Source organism: Ictidomys tridecemlineatus, chromosome 8, assembly GCF_052094955.1.
Source record: "Ictidomys tridecemlineatus isolate mIctTri1 chromosome 8, mIctTri1.hap1, whole genome shotgun sequence".
Taxonomy (NCBI): Eukaryota; Metazoa; Chordata; class Mammalia; order Rodentia; family Sciuridae; genus Ictidomys; species Ictidomys tridecemlineatus.
In genome coordinates this window covers 7,626,777-7,651,854 of record NC_135484.1, presented here as the reverse complement: position 1 = coordinate 7,651,854, position 25,078 = coordinate 7,626,777, and the positions used below count along the sequence as shown (strand labels likewise).

Below are 25,078 nucleotides of genomic sequence, written 5' to 3'. Positions count from 1 at the left end.
ACGGTAGAGCTGGGCTTCTAGTGGGCTCTTTAACCTTGTGCTCTTGCCTTTCTTAAATACTCGTTCGGGAAGCTTGCGGCAAATTGGGCTTTGTTGTGGGACTAACAGGCATGACCTTGCGAGTCTGCACTTGGTTAGTATGGGGCCAGGTTTTCCAAGGGCCACAGGGGACAGGCTTCAGTTCCCAAAAGACGGCACCCTTTTTGAGGAAAAAGTGTGAACAATGCTCTGCCTCATTTCCTCCCAATACCCAATTACTGTGTCCACGCTACAATGATGGGCTTAAGGGACCAGACAACCCAAATACGGTGACTTCAAGTTTTGTCTTGGGGGCCGAGCTTGGTGTAAAGGGTAGTCTGCAACAAACTGCGTTTCTATCAGGTGATTGGTTGGCGCCTAGCGTGATTGCGCCTCGACGTAAGCACTGATTGGTGGAGCGGGGTAATATGCGGCAGGGGCCTTGTTGGTTTGACGCTTCAAGGACATGCGCGCTTCGACTTTTCCCTGAGTTAATATGGCGGGTTAGCCGCTGAGACAACCGGAAGGAAAAAGAGGCGAGGCTTTGCCGGTGATCTCCTCAGCGATGGCACTTCGGCCGCGGCTCTGGAAGTTGGTGTTGGTTCGCAGGAATCTGGGTAATTAATCCCGCCCCGCTTGCCAGCCTACTCCCCGGGGCCTGGCCAGTAGATGCGAATCTGCGTGTCCTCTTCTGTTCGACTTGTCCCGAGAAGAAGCAAACGCGCCCTGGGCGCTCCCTCGGGACCCGAGGACCGGGGAGCGGAGGCGGTGGAGTTTAGGCCGGCCCCGGTGTCCACGGCGGTCGTGCTTAAGCTCCATGTGGCCGTGTCCGTTCCCCAGAGCGCGGGTTTGCAGCCCTCTGCACCACGCCGGCGGCGGAGCCCCACGCTGAGCCCCTGGGAAATGAAGCCGTCGCGCCCGAGTTCACCAACAGGAACCCCCGGAACCTGGAGCTCTTGGCTGTGGCCAGGAAGGAGCGGGGCTGGGGGACAGTGTGGCCCTCGCGTGAGTTCTGGCACAGGTAACCAAGTCAGCCTGCGACGGCCCGACCGAGTAGCGCCGCGCCTCACAGATTGCTTTGCTCAGCAGGACGGTGCGGGACGGTGCAGGACGTCGGGGATTCGCCCCGGGGCGCCTCGCACGTGCCTAGAGGCAGGACCGGCGGAGGGGTCCCAACCCTTGAACCTACGGGCGCCCTGCAGACGATAGTGTGGGCTTGGGGAGCTGCGTGCTTACCAGGGTCGCGGAGGAGGTGACGAGGTCTGAAAGATAGAAGAAGGAGCGTTCTAGCAGAGGCAGCTGGGTGTGACTGCTCTTTGTGGGTGGGTGGGAGAATCCGTAGGCCTGTGTATCTGAGTTGTTTGGGCAAAGCGGGGAAGTTGAAATTGGAGAAGCACGTAGAAGGAGGTTAAGTCATTAGCTTTGCAAGTTAAGGTAACCAGTGAGATTGGAAACTGCAAGATTTAAAATTTGAGCCTGAACGATCTGGTTTTTAAAGTTCATTCTAAGGTTTGGGGTAGAGTGCTTGCCTAGCAAGTGGGAAGTCCTGCAAAAGGAGAATAAAAATAATTCTAGCTGCTTTAGGGAGAATAAACTTTTTTAAAGAGTGGGAGTAAAAGGAGGAAGACACACATGTCTTGTGCATGGTAGGCAACTGCTCTACAAATGAACTACATCCCCCAGCCCCTTGGTGGGTTATTGAAAATATTTGCCAGGAACTATATAAAAAATGTATTGTTCATTTAATCCTTAAAATTACTTCATGGAGCAGGTACAATAATTTTCTCCATTTTACAGGAACGGGGCAGTTGGGGGAGACATCATTAGTGACTGCCAGAGCTAAGATTCAAACATATTTTATATGACCTAGAACCATGACACTAAATTATTACCACTATGCTGCAGGAAATAGATATTATTTCCTTGATGAAGATTTGTTAGCGTTTTTCCTGTTGTGTGTGTAGTGCTGGATATTGAACCCAGGGTCTCACATCAGGCAAGCACATTACCACCGAGCCACATCTCTAGACCCCTGGAGTAGAATTATTTCTAAAGGACTACACACAGTTATCAGGACAAGTTAGTAATCATAATTATGTAAATGCATTTATTTATTCAGCAAATGTTGGGCCTGTATCACTAGGCATTGTGCTAGATGTAGGAAAAATAATGATAGAGCATAAGACTAAAGGGCTCACTAGAACCCCAGTTCTACCATGGAAAAGGGCTTGCCCTTTCTGAAATTCTTGTCACGGAAGTTTTTATAGTTTCCTGATGGAAAGCAGAATGAGCATGATGTCATAATTGCTATGATACATTTTTGCTTAGAGGATATAGGGAGGAGTCAAAGGGAGGAGGCAGTTCACTTTTGAAATAACCTGGATCTTAAGTCTAAAATTCTTTTGAAACATCCAACATTTCCTTCACTTAATATTTGAATCGTTTAAATTAGACTTATTTCCCCCCACTCACTGGGTCTGCCCTATTTACCAAATTATCACTACAGAATTTTGAAAGTCTAGGAAATGACCTTAGAGATGGAGTCCTACCTCTTCATTGAATACATAGTTGAAGACAAGGATCTTAAAACTGTGGCCTATGCAACTTTCCATGAAGTATAATTTTTATTAGCACCACCAGCAAAAACAAGAGAACCCACAGTTCCAAATCTAGTGCCTTTCCTGCTTTGCCTTAGGAGTGCTAGTGAAGATCTTCTAATTTGAGTGTTTTCTTTAATTTGAGCTTAATTTAATTTTGATCTGGAGGTACGAATCAGTATTTGTATACTGATTGTGTATGTGTATACACAAAGCCCTGAGTTTAATCCAGTAGTAAAAAAAAAAAAAAAAAAGTGGAACAGCCATCCCTAGGTATGCACAGGGGATTAGATTAAATATCTTACATAAAATGGCACAGTATTTACATATAATTTATATTCTCCTGTTACTTAAAACCATTTCTAGATTGCTTATAATACCGAAAACAATGTAACTGCTATGCAAATATTTATTATACTGTATTGTTTAGGAAATAGTGACAAGAAAAGTCTGTGTATGTTCAGTACAGATATAATTTTTTCCCTCAGATATTTTCCACCTGTAGTTGGTTGAATCCAATGATTTGTAACCCCATGTTATAAAACCCCACAGGGACTAGTTTTATATGTATCCTTCTAGAGTTATGCATATAAGCAAACATGTCTTTTTTAAAAAATTATTCTTGTTAAATCATAAACATTGTTCTAGAATGTTCTTTAGCCCTCCCACCACTCCCTAAGCATATACTTAAAAATACGCCTTGTAGATCCTTCTTCCTGGTGGATAGGATTGGTTCTGGAGCCAGATCCCTAGACCTAAAGCCTGGCTCCATTGCTCCCTAGTTGTAATGTTATGTTATTTTTCTGTGTCAGTTTCTGTAGTTTAAAAAACACATGGAATGCCAGAAGCAGTGACGCATACCTGTAATCCCAGCTGCTCCAGAGGCTGAGGCAGGAGGATCTTGAGTTCAAAACCAGCCTTAGCAAAAAGTGAGGCATTAAACAACCCAGTAAGACCCTGTCTCTAAATAAAATACAAAATAGGGCTGGGGATGTGGCTCAGTAGCCCAGTACCCCTGAGTTTAATCCTCAGTACCCAAGTGAAAGAAAAGCAAATGGAAGTAAGATGGGATTATTTTGAGACATGAGCTATACCTATAAACAATTAGGATAAACTTAACACAGTAAGTGCTCATCAGTGTTAGCTATTGTAATCATAAAATGTTACCTCTTTTTAGTGACTGTATAAAAAACATGGCATGCATGTTTTAGTTAACTAGCTCCCTATTGATGATTATCTTTTATGATTACAGTGTTGTAATGAATTGTCTCATCCATTCATTTTTTTTAATCGGAGATTGGGTGTATATTTTCCTGGATTTAAATGTCATTAATATTTTCTGTTCCTTTGAACAGTGTTCAGATCTTTTACTTCTTAAGTTATTGGTAAATTTCTTATTTATTACAGGAGATTCTATAAAAACCATGATTGATTTCACATTTAAACAGGCTTATCTTTTTTGACATTATAAAAAAAAAATTTTCCTTATTTTCTTTTAGTACTCTTCTGATTTCGGTTTTTACTTTTAAATCTTTGCCCCATTTTTCATTCATTTTGGTGTTGGCTGGAAAATAAAAGCACAGAGTAAGTATATCCTTATCCAGGATATAGTCAGCAACTTAGTTGCATCTCTTCAAGATTCCATTTTTGAAGTATATGTATAAAAAGTAAGACTCAGCTCTTCAGAAATACCAAGTTTCTCCTTGATACTTGAGGGTAAGTGCAAATATTTGATTTATTGTTATTGAGAATAGTATCATTAAAGACAGGGAAAACACCTGTCTCAAGTAAAAAGCCAAGTAAGTATGTTGAAGTAAATCAACCATCCATTGAATTCTCAAGGGATACTTAGGCATTCATTCACTTGAAGTAACTTAACTTTAGGATGGATAGATGGATAGTTTTTTGACTTTTATCCTCTTCTCTTCCCATTTAGACTGCGAGTTATAAAGACTCAGCATCATGTAGAAGCGATTGTAGAGCATCGAAATGGCAAGGTTGTGGTTTCAGCATCTACTCGTGAATGGGCTATTAAAAAGCATCTTTACAGAACCAGAAATGTGGTTGCTTGTGAGAGCATAGGACGAGTGCTGGCAGAGCGGTGCTTAGAGGCAGGAATCAACTTCATGGTCTACCAGCCAACCCCTTGGGAGGCAGCTTCAGACTCGGTATTTTTTTTTTTTTTTCAATATTTTTTAGTTGTTGATGGACCTTTTTTTTTATTTATTTGTTTGTTCATTTATATGCACTGCTGAAAATTGAACCCAGTGCCTCACACGTGCTTTGCAACTTCTCTTATCACTGAGCTAGAACCTTAGCCCCCAGACTTGGTATTTTTGTTTCCATTTGTGTTTACTAAAAAAGTATTTTAGGGCTTGGGATGTAGCTCAGAGGTAGAGGGCTTCCCTAGCATGTGTGAGGCCCTGAGTTTGATTGCTGGCACTGAAAAAAAATTCTAAGAGGCATTGTATTGATTCTTGATGTTAGGTACTTATATAATAATAGTTTCCAAGTGTTCTCCATTTTGGACCCTGGGGTGAGTATTCTGACATTACCTTATTTAATCCTTACAGCAGTCTAGCGTTAGGGACCAATTATTCCTGTTCTATACACAAATGAACTGAGGTCAGAGTCATTGTTTGGTTGATTTCAGAGTGACTGATTCTCTAGCCCATCATGTCATCATGTTTATGTATTGACATCTTGTGATGTATTTCAGAATGCTGCTGATCCCTGACATTTCTCAATTCCTTTTTTTCTTACCTGTGTCATTCTTAAGATCCTTCTCTGAACAACCAGTGTAGGCTGGGAAGTTAGCAAGAGCACATCAGTTGTTATTTCTTTGTCTCTTGGAAAGCAAAGTTTATTTTCAGCTTACTGATGAGCTTTATTTTTTCCTTTTTTTTCCCCCTGATTTTTAAAACAAGATGAAACGCTTACAAAGTGCCATGACAGAAGGTGGTGTAGTGCTACAGGAACCTCGGAGGATCTATGAGTGAAATAGAAGCATAGAAGTTTTGAACACATAAATGTAAAACTATCAGCTTCTACAGCTGTCTAAGAAAGCATCTGGAAGAAAAACGAGCTTGGAAGTTTTGTAACAACGGAGTTCAGTGGAAGATTATTTGTAGTTATGGTCATCCCCCTCCCCTTTTGTGTGTGGTGGTTTTTTTTGTTTTAATCAAATGCTAAATACTGTCTCCTCTTGGAGGTGAGAAGTACAAAGCAGACACCGGTTAACTTTTGAAGGACAAATTAAAAATTGCTTGTAAGTTACCAAATAAAGGCATATAAGAACTATTGTTTTCTGGTTATATGAAGTTTCTTGCCTGTGAGCTCACTATTTTAAGGGTAACATCTGATGTTTGTGTAAAGCACTTATTACTACATCGGCTCATGATGAGTGATCCCAGTGAGTTACTTGCTGCTCAGATTGTGGGGCTGATTTTTTTTAAAGTGGGAGATGTCACTATCAGTCTAAATTTAGAATCTTAGGATAAGAGGGCCCTTGATTCCCAGTGTTTGGAGAGGCAAATTTGAGAGTTAAAGGTGCCCTGAGGAACTTCAAATGGAAGTGGAAAGGAAGGGTAGTGTGTGCTCAGATTGCTGTGAAGTGAATAATACAGGAAGCAAAGTGTTAACTGTTTCCAGCTACCTGGGGAAAATTAATTGCTTAAGTAATTAAGGTGGCTTTGAAAGCATAATTTTCCCAATTTTTAGGTGTGTTCACCAATTACACATTTATTTAAAAATGAAATGCCATCAATCTGAATATGCAATGTAATTTTTGAAAGACGAGTCTCTTAACTCTCTTAACAGTGTGACTTACGTTGAGACTTTCAGCATCCAATGGTTTACTAGTCCCTTTTGATAAATAAATATCCCTGTGAGGACGTTCAATCTTACAGATTATTATTATTGCTTCAAAGATTTGAAGATAACTGTTCTAGGAAGGTGTTTACATAGAAATCTAGAATTCAAGGGAAGACGTGTAAGAAAGATTGTGTACTAGTGAGTGAAAATTAGCTAACAAAAACAGGGCCTCCCCTGGGTGTAGGCGTGGAGGTGGGAATTGCCGCAGGGAGTAGGCGAGTGCTAGACAATCTGGGCGCCAAGGACACCTTCAGTCTAACTGGCAGCTCTTCTTTGCAAACGACCTTCACCTTGGGAGCAAGTTAGGCTCTAGGCCGGTGGGCAGGGGCAGGTGCAGGCTATGCGGCTGCCGCGCGGGGTGGGCGGGTTTCCACGTGCACGAGCCCTTTAAGGCCCCGCGCAGCGGAAGCGCGTGGGTACTACGTGGCCTCACTGGCGCCCACGGCCCAGCGGCCATGGACTTGGGCGCAGAGGAGTTTGAGCAGAACCTCCCCTTCCTGCAGGAGCTCGTCCAGGACGCGGACTTTGTGGGTAAGGTATCGGGGACTGCGGGCCCGGTCACCAGAGTGGACCAGCTGGAGGACGGGGTAGCACAGGTGGGATACGGTTGTGGCCAGGCCGCAGGGGGCTCAAAGCGGCCCCTGCCCCTCGGAGGGACAGGCGGACTTCTTACGCCCGCAGGCAGGGGGGTGATAGGCATCGCTCACAGGAGTGTTGAGTAGCCCTGATGTCTTGGGCCAGACTCCCTGAGGTCCAGGTACACCCCCATGGTTTGGCTGGTCCTTGCCTCGGTTCCCTCCATTTTCCCCTTTTGCCCCCACCTGGCCTCTCGAACACAAAATGAGCAACGTGCTTAGGCCACCTGTGGCTTCCGCACTGTGGAGTGGTGACTGCCCTGTGCTTGGGGACTCCTCTATCTTTTGCCTCCCCCTTAGGTCTGGACATAGAGTTCACTGGCCTTCGTTCTAGCCTTTCGGGACCGCAGCAGATCAGGTAAAGCTAAAGCTGTCTTAAAGCCCAAAGAGCTGGCTGGCCTGTGTCCCCCAGCCAGACCAACATGATTCTCAGCAGCGCAGGGTTGGCTTCCCTGGGTGGGGCAGCTCAGTTTGTGTGGGCTGCTCCCACCTGTGGGACCTAGTATTAGTCCCCTAATGCTGGTAGTATTCCCTAGTTTCTGTAATAAGGAAAAGATGTGACCCCTGGTTGAGTGGCCAAGTGAGCCTGCTCTGGAGCCCTAGTGTCTTGACCAGATCTTGTTGATGCCTGTTTTTTCAGTCTTTTTGATTTGCCATCCGAGTGGTACCTAAAGACCCGCCAGAGTGTTCAGCAGTTTACCATCTGTCAGATTGGTGAGTCTGAGGGTCATCTCTTCCTTATGCATCTGTTAAGAAGATATTGTCTTTGTTTCCTATTGGTGAAAATGGCTTTGTCACTTTTTCAAACACATTGGCTATCATTTTTGTATTCTTCTGTTTTTGACTTTAGATCCAACACTTTGGAGTAAGCAGAAAATTTAACCAACATTAAGTAACAATTACTGTTGTTCCTTGTTCCGTCTTTCAACTAAAAATGGGTGTATGATTTTGGACATATGATTATATCACAAATATTTTGTTTTTCCCTTTGTTTTTACTTCATGGAGTTTGGGGTTTGGAGATCTATATATCAGCACATACAAACATGTTCATTTAACAGCACATAGTATTACAAACTATCAATGTATCTGTTAATCTGCTAGTAAGCATGTTTCAATTACATTTTTGTACAATTAAACAGACTTGCACTGACTGCCTTGGTGTTTATATATATGATCCTGTACTTTTGTGAGTATATGCATCTGAGATACTTTTAGCAGCGGAATTGCAAAGTTACAGTATGTGTTGGAATATTGAAGTAATGATATGTAGTTTAGCATTTTGTTGTAAACGCAGGGCTCTACCACTGAGCTACACCCCCAGCCCTCACTAAGTTTTTGTTGTTTACACCAATAGAGAATGTGTCTGTTTCTCCAACACTGGATATTATCGGTCTGCAACTTTTGTCCACCTGGTAAAGGAAAAATGATTGTTAGTCTGTTTACATCTTATGATAGAAATGTTGACAACCTTTTCTATAAAGGGCTCCATAGAGAATATTTTAGATCTTGCAGACAATGTGATTTCTGTTATAGCTACTCAGTCTTACCCTTGTAATGTGAAATCGGCTGCACATAACATATAAACCCATGAGCATGGCCCTATTCCTGTAAAAAGCTTTTTCATAAAAGCAGACTTTGGGCCAGAGTCTACTGACTAGCTTTCACTATGGATGACACTGGACATCTGTTTTCCTCCCTACCCTTGTCCTTTGCTGTTTCTCTTAACTGTGTGATTTCTGAAAAGTGTGGACAACAGCTCTTGGTGCTCTTGGTTATGTTCTGTTGTTCACCCCCCAACACACACACCATTTTGAATTTTTCTTTTATCTTTTGGTAATAGTCATTTAAAAGCTGTTAAATTTGTAAGACTTACTTTATGGGTTTTGGTGTTTCCTCTGGTTAGTTTTAAAACTATGAAAATTGATTTTTTTTTTTAAATACTTGTTTGAAGAACAGGCCATAGTTGTCTTTTTTGTGGGGGGATAGGAGGATATTGGGGACTTAATCCAGGGGCATTTAACCACTCAGCTACCTCCTCAACCCTTTTTATTTTTTATTGTGAGATATGAGACAGGGCCTCACTAAGTTACTGAGTCTGGTTTTGAACTTGGGATCTTCCTGCCTCAGCCTCCTGAGCTGCTGGGATTACAGGCGTGTCATTGCACCCAGCTTCAACTCTTGTCTCATTCTATAAGGATCTTATCCTGTCCTGCCACCCACATAGTATCTGTGGATGCAAAGTCCTGATGGAAATGTTTGGGCTCTGTGTTCACCTCAGGGAGCTTATTCTCAGTATTCATTACTTCCGCTATTGTTCTTCTAGGATTGTCTGTATTTTCCACTATCGAAGGGGAGTTCAACAAGTACGTATAAAGAGCTTTTGCAAAGCAGGGCTTTTGCCCATCTGTGTTCTACAGCTATCTCCCCTTCATATTCTGCCTTGGTGTCTGAGTCATTTTGTCCTGGACACTCTGTTCTCTCCTACTTCTGGCTCTTCCACTGGCTCTGTCCTGCAGATTTCAGCTTACCTTCAGGTCTCTCCTGAAAGGTACCATTTCTGCAAGGCCTTTTCCACCACCCCTGCCTGGTACCTTATATGCTCCTGTCCTCTTTTCCATTGTCTCTTGTGCACCTTCACAAGAGCAGTTAATACTGTGTATTGTGATGAGGGTGCTGTCTGAACTGCCTGCTAGCTCACAGGTACCAGCTGGTTCCAGGAGTGTGGAAGGGTGCTCCCTTGATGGGGTGGCTCCTGCCCAGAGCAGCTGTGGGACTGCCTCTACGCAGCAGCCCTGGTGGTTTCATTGAGAGCCTGTTTCTGTAGCAGACCATTTTCTGAGGGCAGGATCACTGCCTTTGTTCTTTGGCTCTCAGTGCCAGGCAAAGTATCTGAAGCACAGTTTTTCCTAAATGGATGAAAGAAAGAATCTACTCTGAAGCTGCTTAATGAGTCAGGGTGTGTGTGTGTGTGTGTGTGTGTGTGTGTGTGTGTGTGTGTGTGTGTTTTAAGTGCCTTTGGCTTTTTCTTATGTTTTTATAGGTATGTAGCCCATTCATATAACTTCTTTCTCTTCCCTACAACATTTGGGATTTTGGATTCAGAATTCTCTTTCCAGGCTTCTAGTGTTCAGTTTTTGAATCAATACGGCTTCAACTATAACAAGGTATGGCATTGGAGGAGGGGAGGGGGCAGGTTGAAAGTCCAGTCTAATGGGCCCACAGGACCCTTTTCCTCTTCCCGTTTTTCCCGTGAGATACTAAGTAGGCCTGGCCCTCCTTATCTCCTGAGATGGGGTGCATTTGGGGTGGTGTGGTTATACATTCCTCTTCCTCCCCTTCCCCTTCCTTTGTGGCTTAGAGGATGACTCTCACTAGTTTCTGTTTTCTGTGTTTAGTTTCTTAAAAATGGAATCCCATATATGAATGAAGAACAGGAGAAAAAAATTAAGCACAACATCCTGACAGGGAACTGGAGAGTTCGCAGGTAGGGTGTGTTTCTTTAAGTGCCTCTTGGTTTCTTTGCTGCTGTGTCCTGTGGGGTCTGTGCTGGTTCCAGGAGTGTGGTGACCTTGAACCATCCATATGTCGTGGTAACTGCATCAGCCTCCTTTGCTCAGCCAGTCGGTGTGGCTGCTGGTGCTGGGGATCCTCCACCTGAGGTGAGGAAAGGCAATCCTGTTTCCAACCCCCTTTCAGCTCCTGTGTAAACCCCTCACTGCTTCAAGCGTGATTTTTAGCATTTAAAAATGAAAAAAACAGAAGCTGACTCAGTTTGCTAACTCACCAAGATTTCCATTCCAGTGCCAGAGGGGCAACTCCACTCTGTTGGACTTGCTGTGAGATGGTCTGTTAATGTCCAGTGTGCTCTGAGGGCTTTTCAAGGCTAACTCGCACATAGCCCTGACTGTGCCAGTCATTCCAGGCACTGACTCTGGACTTGGGCCTCCTTGGCTTGGCTGTGTCCCCCAGCATGCCTGACCCTGCTATGTGCGAGACTTGTATGACATTCTCGCTCCTCAGCCCCATCGAGGGCAAGATTGCTACCTCTTTGCTTTGGCTCCTGTGCCTGTCCCACACATTGCAGCCTCATATTGTCTGCACTATGGTCAGGAGTAACCAGAGCGAAGACAGTAGCACAGGGTGGCAATGGAACTGGCCACTCAGTTCTTGTCCGTCAGAACTGTTGACCAGTTGTTGAACGAGTCATTTAAGCCTTTTGGGCTTTAGATTCTCCACCTTTAGCAGGAAGGGCCGTCAACTCGACAGCTTATAACTTTGAAATATGATGACTGCATGGTCCAGGTAATGATCTTAATGATCTTGTGTAATGTTGGAGAGCTTCTTTGTTGTTTTGTTATTGTCCTTGTTCCTGATCTTAATATAAAAATGTAGGATTTCATAAGGTTCAAAAAATTTTTTTTTCTTAAATCTGACATTTTCAAATGTTGGAGAAAGAGCTTTCCTCACTTCAAAGAACACTATGTCCTTACATTTCTAACAAGGAGCCGAGGGTTTGCCAAAGTCCTCCTTTTCCTTACGCTCCCAGTGGGTGTTCCTGCCTCTGGAAGCCTTACAAAGAAGACAGTCCTGACAGTGGCCTTTAGAGCTGGTTAGAGCCACTTCCTTTCCTAGTGTGACAGGTGGGGATCACATGAGCTCTAGGAACCTGTGAAGAACGAAGGCCAGGAAGTTGCCTGCCTTCTGCATGAAAAGATGGAAGAACAGTGATCTGGTTTTGGTCTTTTGTTGTTGTTGTTTGGTACTGGGGATCAAACTCGGGGGCACTTAACCACTGAGCCACATCCCATCCCTTTTTTTTTTTTTTTTTACTATTTATTTGGTTGTAGTTGGACACAATACTTTTACTTTATTTTTTATGTGGTGTTGAGAATCAACACATGCTAGGCGAGCATTCTACCTCTGAGCCACAACCCCAGCACCTCCCACCCCCAGCCCTTTTTTATATTTTATTTAGGGACGGAGCCTTGCTAGGTTGCTTAGGGTCTTGCCAAGTCGCTGAGGCTGGCTTTGAACTCATGTTCCTCCTGCTCTAGCCTCCCAAGCTGCTGGGTTTGTAGGCTCAATCAACTGCATCCAGCTCATCTGTTTTCTTCGTGAGCTCATGATGTGAAAACCAGGAGCTCCTGGAACCTCTTGTTAACGTAGTCTTGTGATTCTGGCATGGTTTTCTCCAACTTTTGCATTTTCATGTGCCCATTTTCAGCTCTCTGGATAAAGACCAAATCAAGGTGGTGATTGATGAGGTGACGCGATGGCTGGACCTAGCTGAGGAAGGTGACCGGATGACTCTGCCTGGTATTGCTGGTAGGCAAGAGGCTGCTCCTTCCGTACTGGGAGTGTTGGATCATGGTTACGTGACAGGAGTTGGGGGACCCATTCTCTTTCCCACAGATCCTGGTCCCAAATGCCTCTCAACTGAGTCTAATACATTTGCTTAGTAGGTGCCCAGTCCTTGGGGTCAGATAAAGCTTCAGAATTCAGAAATCAGAAAGTCGGAAAGCTTTTCAACCAACATTGAATTTCAAGGCCAAGGAAGTCAAGTTTCATTTCAGAGCCATCTTGTTCATCCTGTCCTGAGTGCTCTATATCAAAGTATATCACTTGACTATGACTTGCTGTTTTTGTACCGTTTTTTTCCCTGGTGCCATAGCAGTGGGGGTTACACCTGCCAGCACCTCAGCACAGATTAAGGCAGGAGTCCCACATCATGCTTTCTTCACAGCCACTTGCTCTCAGTGCAAAAAGCCGATTTGGCTTAAGAAGCTGCTTGGTGAGGAAGTGGTATGAGTGCTAACTAAGTCTCAGCCTTTGATGGGTCATCTGTATGTATCCTATGTGAACATAGCATGCAGAAAAGCACTCTGCAGCTGTGCTGGTGCATACCCGCACCCAGTGGTGGGGCAAAGGAAGAGCATTTGAAGAGCATTTGAGTGTGGGTGTTGTTTTTTTTTTTTAAGAGCTGGATCTGTCCCCCTTGCCCGCCCCAGCCCCCAAGTGAATATCATTTTCTTTCTAGAAAGATCTGACTGTTTGAACTTGGGATTTTGCATTTATTTTCCAAATGGAAAAAGTAAGCCTGACCCTTTAGGGAAAATAATGCATAGTAATAACAGTAGTTATGAAAGACATAACCAAGTTTTGAACTTGCATCTACTACCATAAGCTTGACAGCTTCCCAACACCGAGACCTTTCTGATAAGAATAGTGGTCAGATAGGCAGTTACACAGGTATCTTTTGTGGTTATTGTAAAGTAATAGTGCTAGAAAGTCCATTAACAGTGGTTTCAGATTCTTTGTGACAGCTGAGGTTTTAAGAAGTTACCACATGCCAAAATCATACTTTGTGTTATAGAACACCCAGAGTCATCTGACAAGGCTGGTAACACTTCTTCATTGTGTCAGAGACTGGGATTTTGTCACATTTCAGTGCAAAAGCAGATACGATTGCAGCCAAATATTAAAGTTTGCAAAAATGTAAAATAATATATCATGATGTTTTTTGACTTGGAAAGTAGTTCTTTTTATGAATTTTACTTTTGTTATTGTATATGGAGCTTTTTGTTTTAAAAGAAGATTCCATGTTTTTTTGATTTGAAGGTTTTAATTTCTAAAATAGTTAACATCAGTGGCTGTATCCAACAAAAACTTTGGTGTCTTCAACTTAAAATCATCTTTGAGGTCAAAAACTGTGAAAATGCTGCCCTAGAATGTCACCACAGGCCCTGCATGCTCTGTCATGTGGCTGGTGAGCTTAGGCACCTCTACGACCTGCCTTTTGCTGTGATCCACGGCTCCAATCTCTGCATTTCTTTTCTTCTTAGGGCTCTTTTTTTTTTTTTTTTTTTTAAGTTGTAGACGGACACAATACCTTTATTTATATCTGTTGCTTAGGATTGAACCCAGGGCCTCACTCATGCTAGGCAAGTGCTCTGCACTGAGCCACCACCCCAGCCCGTCGTCTTCTTGGGGCTCTTGAAGAGGAAGGGCTGTGCCACTCAGTCGTGTCTTGTGTTTGCCCCACAGGGTTCCAGGCCTTTGAGGTCCAATTGGTGCTGAGGCAGGCCCTCCCCAACATCTGGACAATGCTGAAAGATCAGGGCGTGAGTCCTCCCTTGAAATGGGCTGTCCTTAGCGGCTTCATTGCCTCTCTCACCCACCCAAATCCAGCCTCTCTAAAAGGCTTGTCCGCTGCTTTGTTATTTGTCTATTTTTCATGTCAGGTGGTGGTGAAGAAGGTGAGTCAGCAGCATCGCTGGTACCTTGAGAACGCCTCTTGTGATCGAGCCAGCTGTTGGAAGGAGCAGATTCTCCTCTCTGCGAGGGGTTTTTCTGTTTTTTTCCAGATGCTGGTGAAAGCCCAGAAGGTAGGGAAAAAAATCTCTTTTCTTGGACTTTCACAGTCTTCCGTATTTCTGGCCCTAGATGTTGAAGGATTCTTCAACAGTAAAATCTGATTTCTTAAGACGAGTCCCTTCTTCTCCTTGATAACTGGCTCCCTTGACCTAACCATTTACCAAATCGTGATGGGTTAGTGTGGGGAAAGGCTCTCCACAAGAAATCACTTTTTTTGCCTCTTCCTATAATATAGGGATTCCAGTAATCACCTAAAGTTTCTTGAAAGAGCTGTCTGCTTCACAGCAGGGAACCCTGCTTAAGTCCTTCCTTGAGTCTGTCCTGCCCCACCCTCCACTGACCTCCCCCAAGCAGTCCCACTCCCTCACATAAGACAGAGGATGAAACAGTCCCGTGACAACAATGGCAGTGGGTTCCAAAGATGCATCCTTCACAAGAATCTTAGTCTTTGGTGTCTGTCTCTATAATTTTTAAAATTTCATTTCTCTCACCTGCTGATCTACTCCAAGTAGCCCTTAGTGGGGCATAATATGATGATGGATCTGTTGCATCTCCATGAGAAGTTCTTCAGACCTCTCCCAGGTAGGGACAGACTTGTCATCTCCTTCCTGTATCTCTATTTGCCACCTGGCCTGTACTTCCCAGTGTCGACAGAGGTGCAGCAGGGTCCAGTCCTCAGATCTGTTACCATCTGCTCAGAGACGAGACCAGAGACTTCCTCAAGGGAGAAAACCCTAAATTTGCATTGGTATCCTTCCTCTATTCCTGAAGATGCTCAGGCCCATTGTGTAAGATTTGGCAAAATCAGAAATCATATTTAATCATGTACATTTGGTTTTGTATTTGGAAGTATTATTTTATGTCATTAAAAACCTGCTAAACCTATTGCATGACATTTTTAATGTCATATGATGCTGTCTTGTGGCTGTATCGCCTTTCCGTGGTTGATCTGAGCATATTGAGAGAATTACAGGAGGATTAGGGGTAAAATTAACAGTGTACACTCAACAAAAACCTGAGCAAACTGTGGGACAAAGTATTCACGGCAGGGAGACAGAGTGCAGGAAAGGAAGAGGCACCGGCTGCCACGGCGCCCCAGGGTGGTGCAGGCAGGCCTGTGGGGAGCTTGTGCTATGGGGTGGGGACAGCGGGAAGCAGTGATCAGCCGCAGGTGCCCCATCACAGCACGTAGGAGTCCTGTGGAGACGGGCATGAGACCTGAGGGAGGAGGACTAAAGTGGCTGCCCTGTGGACTAGGGGATGTGGAGGCAGGAAGAGGGCTACTGGGCCCCTCGTTTGGGAGGTGTGTGTTGTGGATTTGGTTTGTTTGCACTAAACCTCTTTTAAACTACATACAGGTATAACTTTGAATTTGTCAGTTAATAGTTTTTCCCCCTTTATCAGTATACTTCTCATCAAATGACTTTTAGCTGATTTTTCTTGGATATTCTCTGAACAGTCATTTATAAATGATTTTTCTTTTATCTGCCTTTCCAAAACACCATTTCTCCCTCTCTTATCCATTGGCTAGAGCTTCTCAAACTGCATTAGAGGATATCTTGAGTTTAGTGGGGAACCTCTTGTTGTTTACACCTGTAAGTGGTGAGGGTAGCTTGAGATTAAAAAATCCTCAATCGTCAGAAATAAGGTGGTTTTCAATTTCTATTTCGTTTCATTTGCTTTACTAGTTGACGTTGGTGGCAAGCTAGGTTAGATGGTGGTTCCTTCCCATTTTACCAACAAACTCACTCCCTTTTCACTCCCTGGATCTTTCCCCTCAGAAAGCTATGATCAGTTTAAGCAGAATATCCATGACCTGTTTCCTGTTCTCATTGATACCAAGAATGTGACAAAGGATATCTGGAAGGTATGAATGAAATTGCTTGATTAATTGTGTCCACACTAATAACACTTTTCAAAAACTTTCCTTGAACTCTTATAAAATCAGTAAAAATCGGTATCCATTTCCTTTCATATTTTGTCACCTATGGTTGTTCATCATACTAGTTGTCATTTCTTTCCTTCCCCCATTCAAGCTCCCAGGTTTTGACTCATTTGTATATAATTGGGATGGTTAGAGTGGACAGTGCAATGATTTGATTCAGAGCCTGATCTATTTTTCATAAACTTTTACAACATAATCAAAGTACATGAGGGTAGAAGGGTCCCCTCTCAGAGTCTTGAGAAACCATCTTTGCTGAGTGCGAGATCATGGCTTCTCTGGGGACAGTGAGTTGGAATCACTAGGTAAGTTACAAACTGCCGCCAGCCCCTGTTAGCTTCCTGTGTGGTCTGCAATGGGCCAGGCCGTTTTGAAAGCTCCCCAGGTGACTGTCATGTAGTCTGGGTTGTTGTCCTCTACACATGGAAAAGGAAAGGGCCCAACTGTTTTAAATGCTTCTTAGAAATTGAGGACCAGAGAAAGGGGATTGGATCAATGTCTTCAAGCCTTAGGTTCCAGGTATGGTGAAAGCTGAGGCAGGAGGATTGGAAGTTCAAGGCCAGTCTGGGCAAACTGAGTGAGACCCTACCTCAAAAACAAAAAGGCCCAGTCGTGGTGGCATATACCTTAATCCCAGTGACTTAAAAGGCTGAGGCAGGAGGATTGTAAATTTAACGCAGCCTAAGCAACTCGAGTCCCATCTCGATAACAGGTCTGTGAGTGTAATCGGTATAAAGCCCCCCTGGGTTCAGTTCCACTTTATCAGAGGGGTGGGGGAAATCAAGCCTTAGGGTGATAGATTGAGCTATTCAAGAAAAAAGCCACAAAAATAGGAGTGGGTCCCTTGGTCCCTCTTTGTCCAGAAAGGCTCTAGTTTTTGTACTTCATGGGTTTCTAGCTTTGAACTCCTAGGACTCCGAGGCCAGGCAATCCCCATCCCTCTCGTTCTAGAATGCCATGTATTCCACAAGTGTCCAGGCCTCTGTGGAGCGCCTCGGGTTCTGTATTTCTAGACCCCTACGCTCAAATGCGGAGGGAGGTGGTGTGAGGTGGTGGTGGGCAGTCGTTCCCAGCCTGGACTGTGGGAAGCCCTCTGGGGAACCCCAGGATCTGGGTCCCTGGCCCTGCCCTTGAGGAGTAAGGGCAGTTGGGATGCTGGAGGAGAAGGAAGAGGTGGTGGGCATGAGGTTCTCCAGGACACTTCAGCAGCTACTGGACAAGACCTGAAGCAGATGGACGACAGCACAGTGTTCTTTTTCTCTCTGATTTGTTCTTCACAATTGCAGGAACTGCATTTCCCACGGGTCTCCAATCTCTCAGAGGTGTACGAAGTGCTGAGCAGGTGAGGGGCACTTCCGGAGCTGGTTCTGGGGCAGGGGGCCTGTGGCTGCAGCTGCTGTGTGGCTCCAGATCCCTTGGGTCTGGTGGGTGCTCTTCCCACCCATTGCACCGCTTTCTGGAGCTGGTGTCCCCTCCAGGTCCTGCTGCCTCAGCCCATCTCTGCAGCCCTCTTGGCCCCCATTTCCAAGAATAAGGCTAAAGATGGGAAGAAAGCCCTCAGCCCCTGCCTGCCCTCGGGAGCACTTTTGTTTTGCCATCTTTGTCACATCTTTTGTTACCAGCAGACCCAAGCCCTTCCGTGTATGCCGGGCAGCCGGGGCTTGCCTCCCTGCAGTGGCCCTCTGCCCTTCTGGTTCTCTCCTCTCTGCAGCCTCCCGCTCACCTGTCCTTCCCTTTAGCCTCTCCCTCGGTTTCTCTGGTTTCTCTGGCATTAGCACTTAAAACTCAAAATCAAACAGAATCCCTTTTGTTTGGCTACTGTTGTGACCGCATGGTGCCCTCCATGCCTGTAGTGGAAAACATGGGAGGGGGCAGGAGGAGTGGGAGGGTCGTCACCTCTTCACTCTAGGAGAGTCAGTGCTGGGGGGCCGCCTGCAGCGCACCCATGTTACTCAGAGATGTGGCACCTGTTTTCTGTGCAGCGAGTCCCTTCAGTGGCCTTCACCTTCCCTCTGTCCAGTGCTGTCGGGGGTTCTCTCACGTGACGCCTTACCCTGCGCTGGCTTAGCCTACCAGGGCAGGCTCACCTCTCTTCTAAGATGATAGAATGGTGTCCGTAAGGGACAAGACGTGGCACATAGTCCTGACAGGTTTTTGCTTCATTGGGGCATTTGAGACCCTTGTCTTCTCCCTCTTCTTCTGGCTCATATCCCCTCCTGGATTCTCTTTTCTGGCTGGGGTGGGTGCATATGTGCAGGGGTGGACGGTGCATGTGGATTTTTCACCCATTCCATGAGCATTACTCAGTTCAGTTCGTGGGCTCCATCTCCTCTGGCTCAGTCCCAGGGGGGCCTCACCTACTCCCTTTCTGCAGCTGCTGCCACCTGGGTGCACTGTGGTCTGGACCTCCTCAGCCTTGAGGCACTTCATGTACCAGCTGCCTTCTTGACCTGCAGCACCTTCGATTTCGTGTTGATCTCAGTTCCTCCATCTTATCCCTGTGCCTGGGTATCTGCTGTCTTTGTAGCACCAGATATGATACTGGGAGCCTGTGTGAAGAGGTGGGACCAGAGAGGGTTTTGTTTTGTCTTCTAATACACAGGCTCTGGTTCTAGTCTTCCTTGGCTTAAATCCCAGTTTAACCAGCCCTCACTGGTTTTTGCAAGTTACCTGCAGAAAATTGTTGAATCTCCCTGTGCCTTAGTTTCACCTCACAAGGTCTTTGTGAGGATTAAATGAGCTTATTCACCACAGGGACTAAGACACTGCTTTGCCCTCACTCCATGTTTCTTAAATGCTGTCCATCATTGTTGACAGTCCGTCTAATCCTGTAGTGTGGGCAAGGTTGCCATGCCTGCCTTACAGACGAGGAAGTTGGGCTCAGAGAGGAAGCACACAGGTTCTGAAAGACTGGTGGGATGGTTTCCTCACTGTTGGATGCTGTCGCTGCTTTCACACCCCAGAGCCGAGTGTCCCAGAGCTGGGCCACCTGTGTCTGTCAGCCAAGTCTAGTTGATGTTGCTCCATAAATCTCCTTAAAATCTCCCCTTCTTCATTCTTGGGGTCACTGCTGTTGTTCAGGCCTTTATTTTCCATTCTAATTGTGGTGGTAGCCCTCACTGGTATCCCAGCCTGTGGCCTGCCCCACTTCATTTCTCATACCGCCACTTGCGTGGTCTTTAAAATCACAGGTTGAGTTCTGTTCGTGGCTGAGTCTCTGGCACTCCCTGAGGCCCCCACGTGCCATTGAGCTCCTTCTCTGCCTGGCCCTGCCTCCACTGTGGGCCTTGGCCACGCTTTGCACAGTGTGTCCTGGTTCTGTGCCCCTGGCTCTGCCTCTTCTCTCCTGCATCACTGCCTTCCTAATGCCTCTAGGCCAAAGTGGCCCAGAGTGCACCGTCTACTCCTCGGCATTGCCTTTATGGGGGGAAAACGTGATTGTCTCTGTACTCGTCACTCAGGCCACTAGGTGGCAAGCTCCAGAGGGCAGAGATGGCTCCTCTGTTTCTCTGGGCTGGGTTCAGGCTAAGCATTTCCTGAATGCCAAGGATGATCCAGTTGGAGCCTCTAACACTGCTGATCTGTCACCTGTCCTGTTGCCTAGTTAACAAGACCTTATTTGTATATGACTAGACCTACGTTTAAGACATGTGTTGAAGACACATTTATAACTTCAGGGACTTGGGGGAACAAGAAGGAATTTTCAGCAAGTTGTTCTTTGTCCTATTTTTAATTCTCTAATAGTAACTTGAATCCCACCAAGAATTCTGGACCAGTGATTGTTCATGCGAGCAAATGTGAAAAATATGGTATGTTCCCACGAGCCCCAGCTCCTTGCATAGGAGTGCTGCAGGCAGAGCTGAGGCTTTTCCTGGACCTTGGTCTCCCAGGCTGGAGGCTGTGGAGTTCAGGGTTTCCTTCTCTGTCTTCCTGTCCTGCTCTGCATAACTCCTGCCCTCAAGATGTGTGATCCCAGAAAGCCCCAGTGATGTCTGTTTCCCCCTTGACATGGGCTCCTGGCTTTGTCCATGCGGGGAGGACCAGAGGGAAGCTGGCTTGTGAGCTGGAAGAAGGCACCCATGGTAGCTGGTGGTCGAGCATGCTGTGGTTGCTGTGGACATGAGGGTGGTGGGGGTGGAGAGACTTCTTTCCCAAGTGCATTGCTAATGGTTTACTTGATCTCTCTCCTTATTATGGAAAAATGCTTCAGCCCAGAACAAGTGCCCCCATGAAGCAGCATACGATGCCTTTCTTTGTGGGTCAGGTAAGAGTTGCCGTCCTTCCAGAGGAGACTGGCCTTGGTGGGTGCCCTCCCTAGGTTCTCGTTTATATCATGCTGGGTTGCATAGAAAGTGTGAGTTTGCATATTTCAAGAAGGCCTGTGACATCTCTAGTGGTTTTTTTTTTTTTCCTTTTTTCCAGTTCTTCTGAAAGTGGCTCACCTGCTCCTTCAGAGGGTGCACAGGTGAGTGTTCTTTCCCTCCAGTCACTCAGCAGTCAGGAAACCAAGACATCCCAGGGCCCCCAAAGAGGAAGAATACTGCAGCCCTGGGAGAGTAGACATCCAGCCTCTGCCTGTGTGGCAGCCAACACAGTGGCCTTGCTTCACAGAAACCCTTTCCTGCCACCCCTGCCTCCTGCCTGGGTGGGGCTGGTCCTGCCCCCCTCTTGGCACTGGGAGAAGTAATGTCCGGGGATCAAGGGTTTCACTTGGGTTCTGTTGTCTGCTTCAGTGCTTCCCAGCTTGGTGTGTTTGCTGTTACCCCATGAAACTCCAAATTGGAATTTTGAACGTGTTTCCTGTGACAGCAGCATCCCCCATGCCTCCAGCACTGGGCACAACAGGGGCACCAAGTGCATGCTGTACATGGGCCTTCCGTAGAGCCAGGCTGGGGACCCTTGCTTTAGGACTTGCAGGCCCAGCGAAGGAGCTAATCAGACTCTGGCCTGCTCCTCAGGACTGACCTAGCAAGGCACCTTTGATCTGTGCTCTGTGAACTACCTATACTTGTCCATTTTTGGCAAAGGATGTGATAAATACAAATGTTCTATGTCATGTTGATGTGAGTTTTATAACTTAAATGAGAAATCTACCAGTCTGGAGTCTCGTAATGCATCAGAGAATTTTTTCTGAAAATTTTTTTTCTTTTTCTAAAAATTAGAAAGGCCCTCCTCCTCCCCACCTCCAGGGGGGAAAAATTCCACCAGCCCACCTTCCTCCTTCCTGTAGTTTGGCAATGTCTGAGTGCCCAAGTGCCCACTGGCAGATGGTGTGTGCTGGGCAGGAAGAAGCTTCCAGCAGAAGGGCGGGCACCTTTCAATTCAGCTGAAAGCTCTATCTAGAGAAGCCTCTGGCTGTCCAGGCCTGCCTGGTTCCCAACCAGTGCTCCCCCAGGGCCTGCACACAAGGGCTGGTCCCTGGAAGGGTGGGGCTGATGGTCCAGTAAAGTCAGGCGAGGGATGGCCATTTGGGGTCAAGTGGTGTCGTGCTGGGGAATGATGAAGTGGAGCCCCCTCACAGGCTTCTCACTCTCTGAGCCTGCCTCCAGTGCTGGTCAGGGAGCGTCACAAAACTGTCAGAGGGTGACCCTCCAGAAGCTCCGCTCTTTCTGGAGAGGGCTCTTTGAAATCAGCCAGTTGAGAAGCCCACTGACATGGGCATGAGACTTGGGGGTGGAGAATTGCCCAAGGCAGCCATTTCCCTGTGTCGCCAGATCCTTGGCTATGGCGAGGACAGTGGATAAGTGCATGCCTGAGCGCTTTGGCTTCTCTGTCCGTGCAGCAGCGGACCCATGCCTGAGCCATCCTTCCCTCAGTACCTCGATGTGCTGGCTCCTTACGTGAACCAAGTCAATCTTATCCGAGCTGGGGTCCCTAAAATCGTGAGTAGGTTTCATTTTGCTCCCTTACCTTGCTCAGAGACTCCCTGTGGAGGTGGCCTGGTGTCACTGGGCTGAAGGGGTACGAGAGCTGGACAGGGCATTTACACCCCTGTGAAGCTGCTTGTTTCTTGTGTTTTTCTGCCCAAACCCACACGTTCTCGCTCCACCCATCCTTCTCTTTGCCTGCTCCCAGCCCCAAACAGTCTTTCCTAGTCCCTTCAAACATTATCTAATTGCATAAGATGTCAGCAAAAATTGTGGGAAATCTTTTGTTCTTCATGTTTCTTAGAATTTTTCTGGCCCAGATTATCCCAGTATCCGGCCTCCCATCCTCATCCTCACTGTTAGGAGGTGGCCCGGGGCCAGCGAGCAGCAAGTCTACCGAGAGTTCCAGAATCTCTGCAAGTTCGATGTCAGGCGACTCACTCGAAGCCAGTTCCTGCTCCTGACCAATAAGTTTAAGGAGTAGGTGCCCGGGCCCCAAGTCCCTCCTCTCTCCCCATGTCATCCTTTTTGCCTCCCCCTGCTTCAGGCCTAAGAGCAGTCCCTGTGGCCATACAGTGTGGCTGACCTTGGCAAATTTCTTTTGGCAGTGCCCGCAGTATCCTGAAGGAGTACAGGTGCCACCCAACCCTGCAGGTCTCCCTATACCGGTATTGGAGACATTCCCCCAACATCAACTGCGTGTTACAGTAAGTGGCAGGCTGGAGGCTGCTCTTCCGCCTGTAGCCCCATTGGGTCTGACTCAGCCCAGCTCGCTCACTGGTGAGGGCCGTTAGGGAGTTGCTGACAAGTGCAGTGAACTGTGGGTCACTTGGTGTTCTACAGGTACTGGAGCATCTGCAGTGTTGGGCACTGTTGGTCCTAGGGCTTCGTGAGTGGGTAAAACAAAAGTTCTGCTCTCGCAGAGCTCCGTACTAAAGGGCAGTGATCAGTGAGTGTACTAACCAGGGGACCTTATGATGTGTCAGTTGGCAAGTGCTTATTAAAAATGAGAGAAGAGAGGGTCTGGCAGGTCTGAGGGGTCCTGTTCAAAGGAGGTGATGGAGGATGGGTCGTGTTAAAAACTCAAGGATGTCAGGGTGAGCCGGGGGGGTGCTCAGGACAGTGCAGGGCAGGGTCCTTGAGTTGGGGAGGCACCTCACCGAGGGCCGATGAGGCCACTGTGAGCCGACGTAGGCAAACGAGAATGGACGAGGCAAGGAGGAACTGGGTCCTGTCTGAGTGGGCATAGTAAGGGCCACTTGGAGGAATTGAGATCACTTGGGGTTTGGGCAGAGGAAGGGCACCATCCAACTGTCTTCTCTGCTGAGGTAGGCTAGAGAGGAGGTGGAGGGCAGGGGCACCAGGAGGCCAGTGTGTCTGTGGTATGGCCCAGCCTGGTGGTAGTGGGGACAGAGAAGGAGCCAGTGGCAGAACCAAGAAGAGCTGTGTGCACTGTTGTGAGGCAGGTTTCTCAGAAAACACATCAAGTCCCAGTTTTGTCCAGATTGAAGAGTATTTAGCCGGCCGGCCGGTGACTGCCCCCCACAGGAGGAGTTATAACTGTCTCTGCAAGGAACAGCCCCAAGACTGAGCATTTTAGGATATTTAAAGGCAAAAATCACATCCAGGTTGACATAACTGCAAGCAAGCAGGTACAGAAGCTGAATTGGGCAGTTAGCGAGACAATGCAATGGGTACATTGGTAATGCTCATGGGACTTTTCAGGTTGGTATAGCAGCAGGCAAGCAGAAGTGAAGGAGATCAAAATGACCCTATTTCAGTACACATTAGAGAATGGTTTCTAATGTTTAGACAATCAATCTCTGTAGATTGCCCAGGAAAAATGGAAACCAAAGAGAATAATTTGACATTGTATAAGAATTGCTATTTTGTGTTGTCAAGTATGTTATGCTAGGTAATGGGTACAGAGGTGGGGCCTTTCCATGGCAGAAGCATTTCTTACATGACGTGGAGTCTCAGGGTAAAATGGAGTCTGTTTGGTTATTGCCCATATAACCTGGACCATAACACGCACAGTCAAGGCTCGCCTTGAGTAACTCGAGAGACAGTCTTGCAGTTACTGAAGTTTTACGAGGGTTCTGGTGTGCTATATAGGAGCTGGATCTGTAGTGGACAGCACTGCAGAAGAGAAATGGTAGCCTCCCAAACAGCTCTTTGTCCTCCTGCCAACCTCTGATCTAAATCACTAGGGAAGGTGAACTGTTTGTATCCCAGAGCCATGGACCCTGAGAGATAAGCAAGCAGCTCAGTGTTGGCACCAGGAAGAAAGGAAGGACGTCTGGGGTTGGCGGGAAGAAGGGGGAGTCTGCCTGCTACTTTGAGACCTGCCAGTGTCACAGAAAAATCAGGTTTCTGACCCACGTCCTTGTCTTACAGAGTCTGTGGAGTGGTCACTACCTGGGCTCTGCTGGCGTTTCTCCTGGGAAGATCCAGATCCTGAGTGCTGCAAGCCTCTTGGCCTGTGTTCTGTTGCCAGGCCTTCCTGGGGCGTGTGTGCATGTGTGTGCGTGTTAATATGTGTAAATCATATTCTCTTTGCAGGTGGATTGTATTGTCCTTACTAGAAATTTTGTTATGTTTTGAATGTGAAATTCTGTAAATACTGTAGTGATAAATGTGCTATATGCAAAGATTTCTTTGTGGCAAAAGCTGTCCTTCCTTTCTGGAAATGACTGGGAGCGGTCACAGCTGCTGGGGATTTAAGCCGGCACCCTGGGCTGTCTAGAGCAGACATGACAGCTGCACACCA

The 25,078-nt window shown here is 46.4% G+C and overlaps 2 protein-coding genes across 3 annotated transcripts; both read left to right on the top strand.

Annotated features, from left to right (window-relative positions):
- Positions 1–446: 446 nt before the first annotated feature.
- Mrpl18 (mitochondrial ribosomal protein L18) lies at positions 447–5,915 on the top strand. The gene is made up of 4 exons (XM_005321420.5): positions 447–635; positions 859–1,039; positions 4,552–4,783; positions 5,543–5,915. The coding sequence occupies exons 1-4, from the start codon at positions 584–586 to the stop codon at positions 5,612–5,614; spliced, it is 537 nt and encodes a 178-aa protein (XP_005321477.1). The 5' UTR covers positions 447–583; the 3' UTR covers positions 5,615–5,915.
- Positions 5,916–6,716: 801 nt separating this feature from the next.
- Positions 6,717–24,961, top strand: Pnldc1 (PARN like ribonuclease domain containing exonuclease 1). 2 transcript variants are annotated; one of them, XM_005321466.5, is made up of 19 exons: positions 6,717–7,019; positions 7,424–7,481; positions 7,764–7,837; positions 9,449–9,488; positions 10,166–10,289; positions 10,521–10,609; positions 12,350–12,450; positions 14,170–14,246; positions 14,367–14,510; positions 15,012–15,081; positions 16,281–16,366; positions 17,728–17,783; positions 20,186–20,250; positions 20,652–20,705; positions 20,864–20,906; positions 22,224–22,323; positions 22,613–22,788; positions 22,917–23,015; positions 24,706–24,961. In XM_005321466.5, the coding sequence occupies exons 1-19, from the start codon at positions 6,944–6,946 to the stop codon at positions 24,767–24,769; spliced, it is 1,596 nt and encodes a 531-aa protein (XP_005321523.1). In that variant the 5' UTR covers positions 6,717–6,943; the 3' UTR covers positions 24,770–24,961. The 2 variants fall into 2 exon arrangements, with proteins under 2 accessions (XP_005321523.1, XP_040139447.1); XM_040283513.2 differs by having other exon boundaries at positions 6,750–7,019; positions 14,170–14,510.
- The last annotated feature ends 117 nt before the right edge of the window (positions 24,962–25,078 follow it).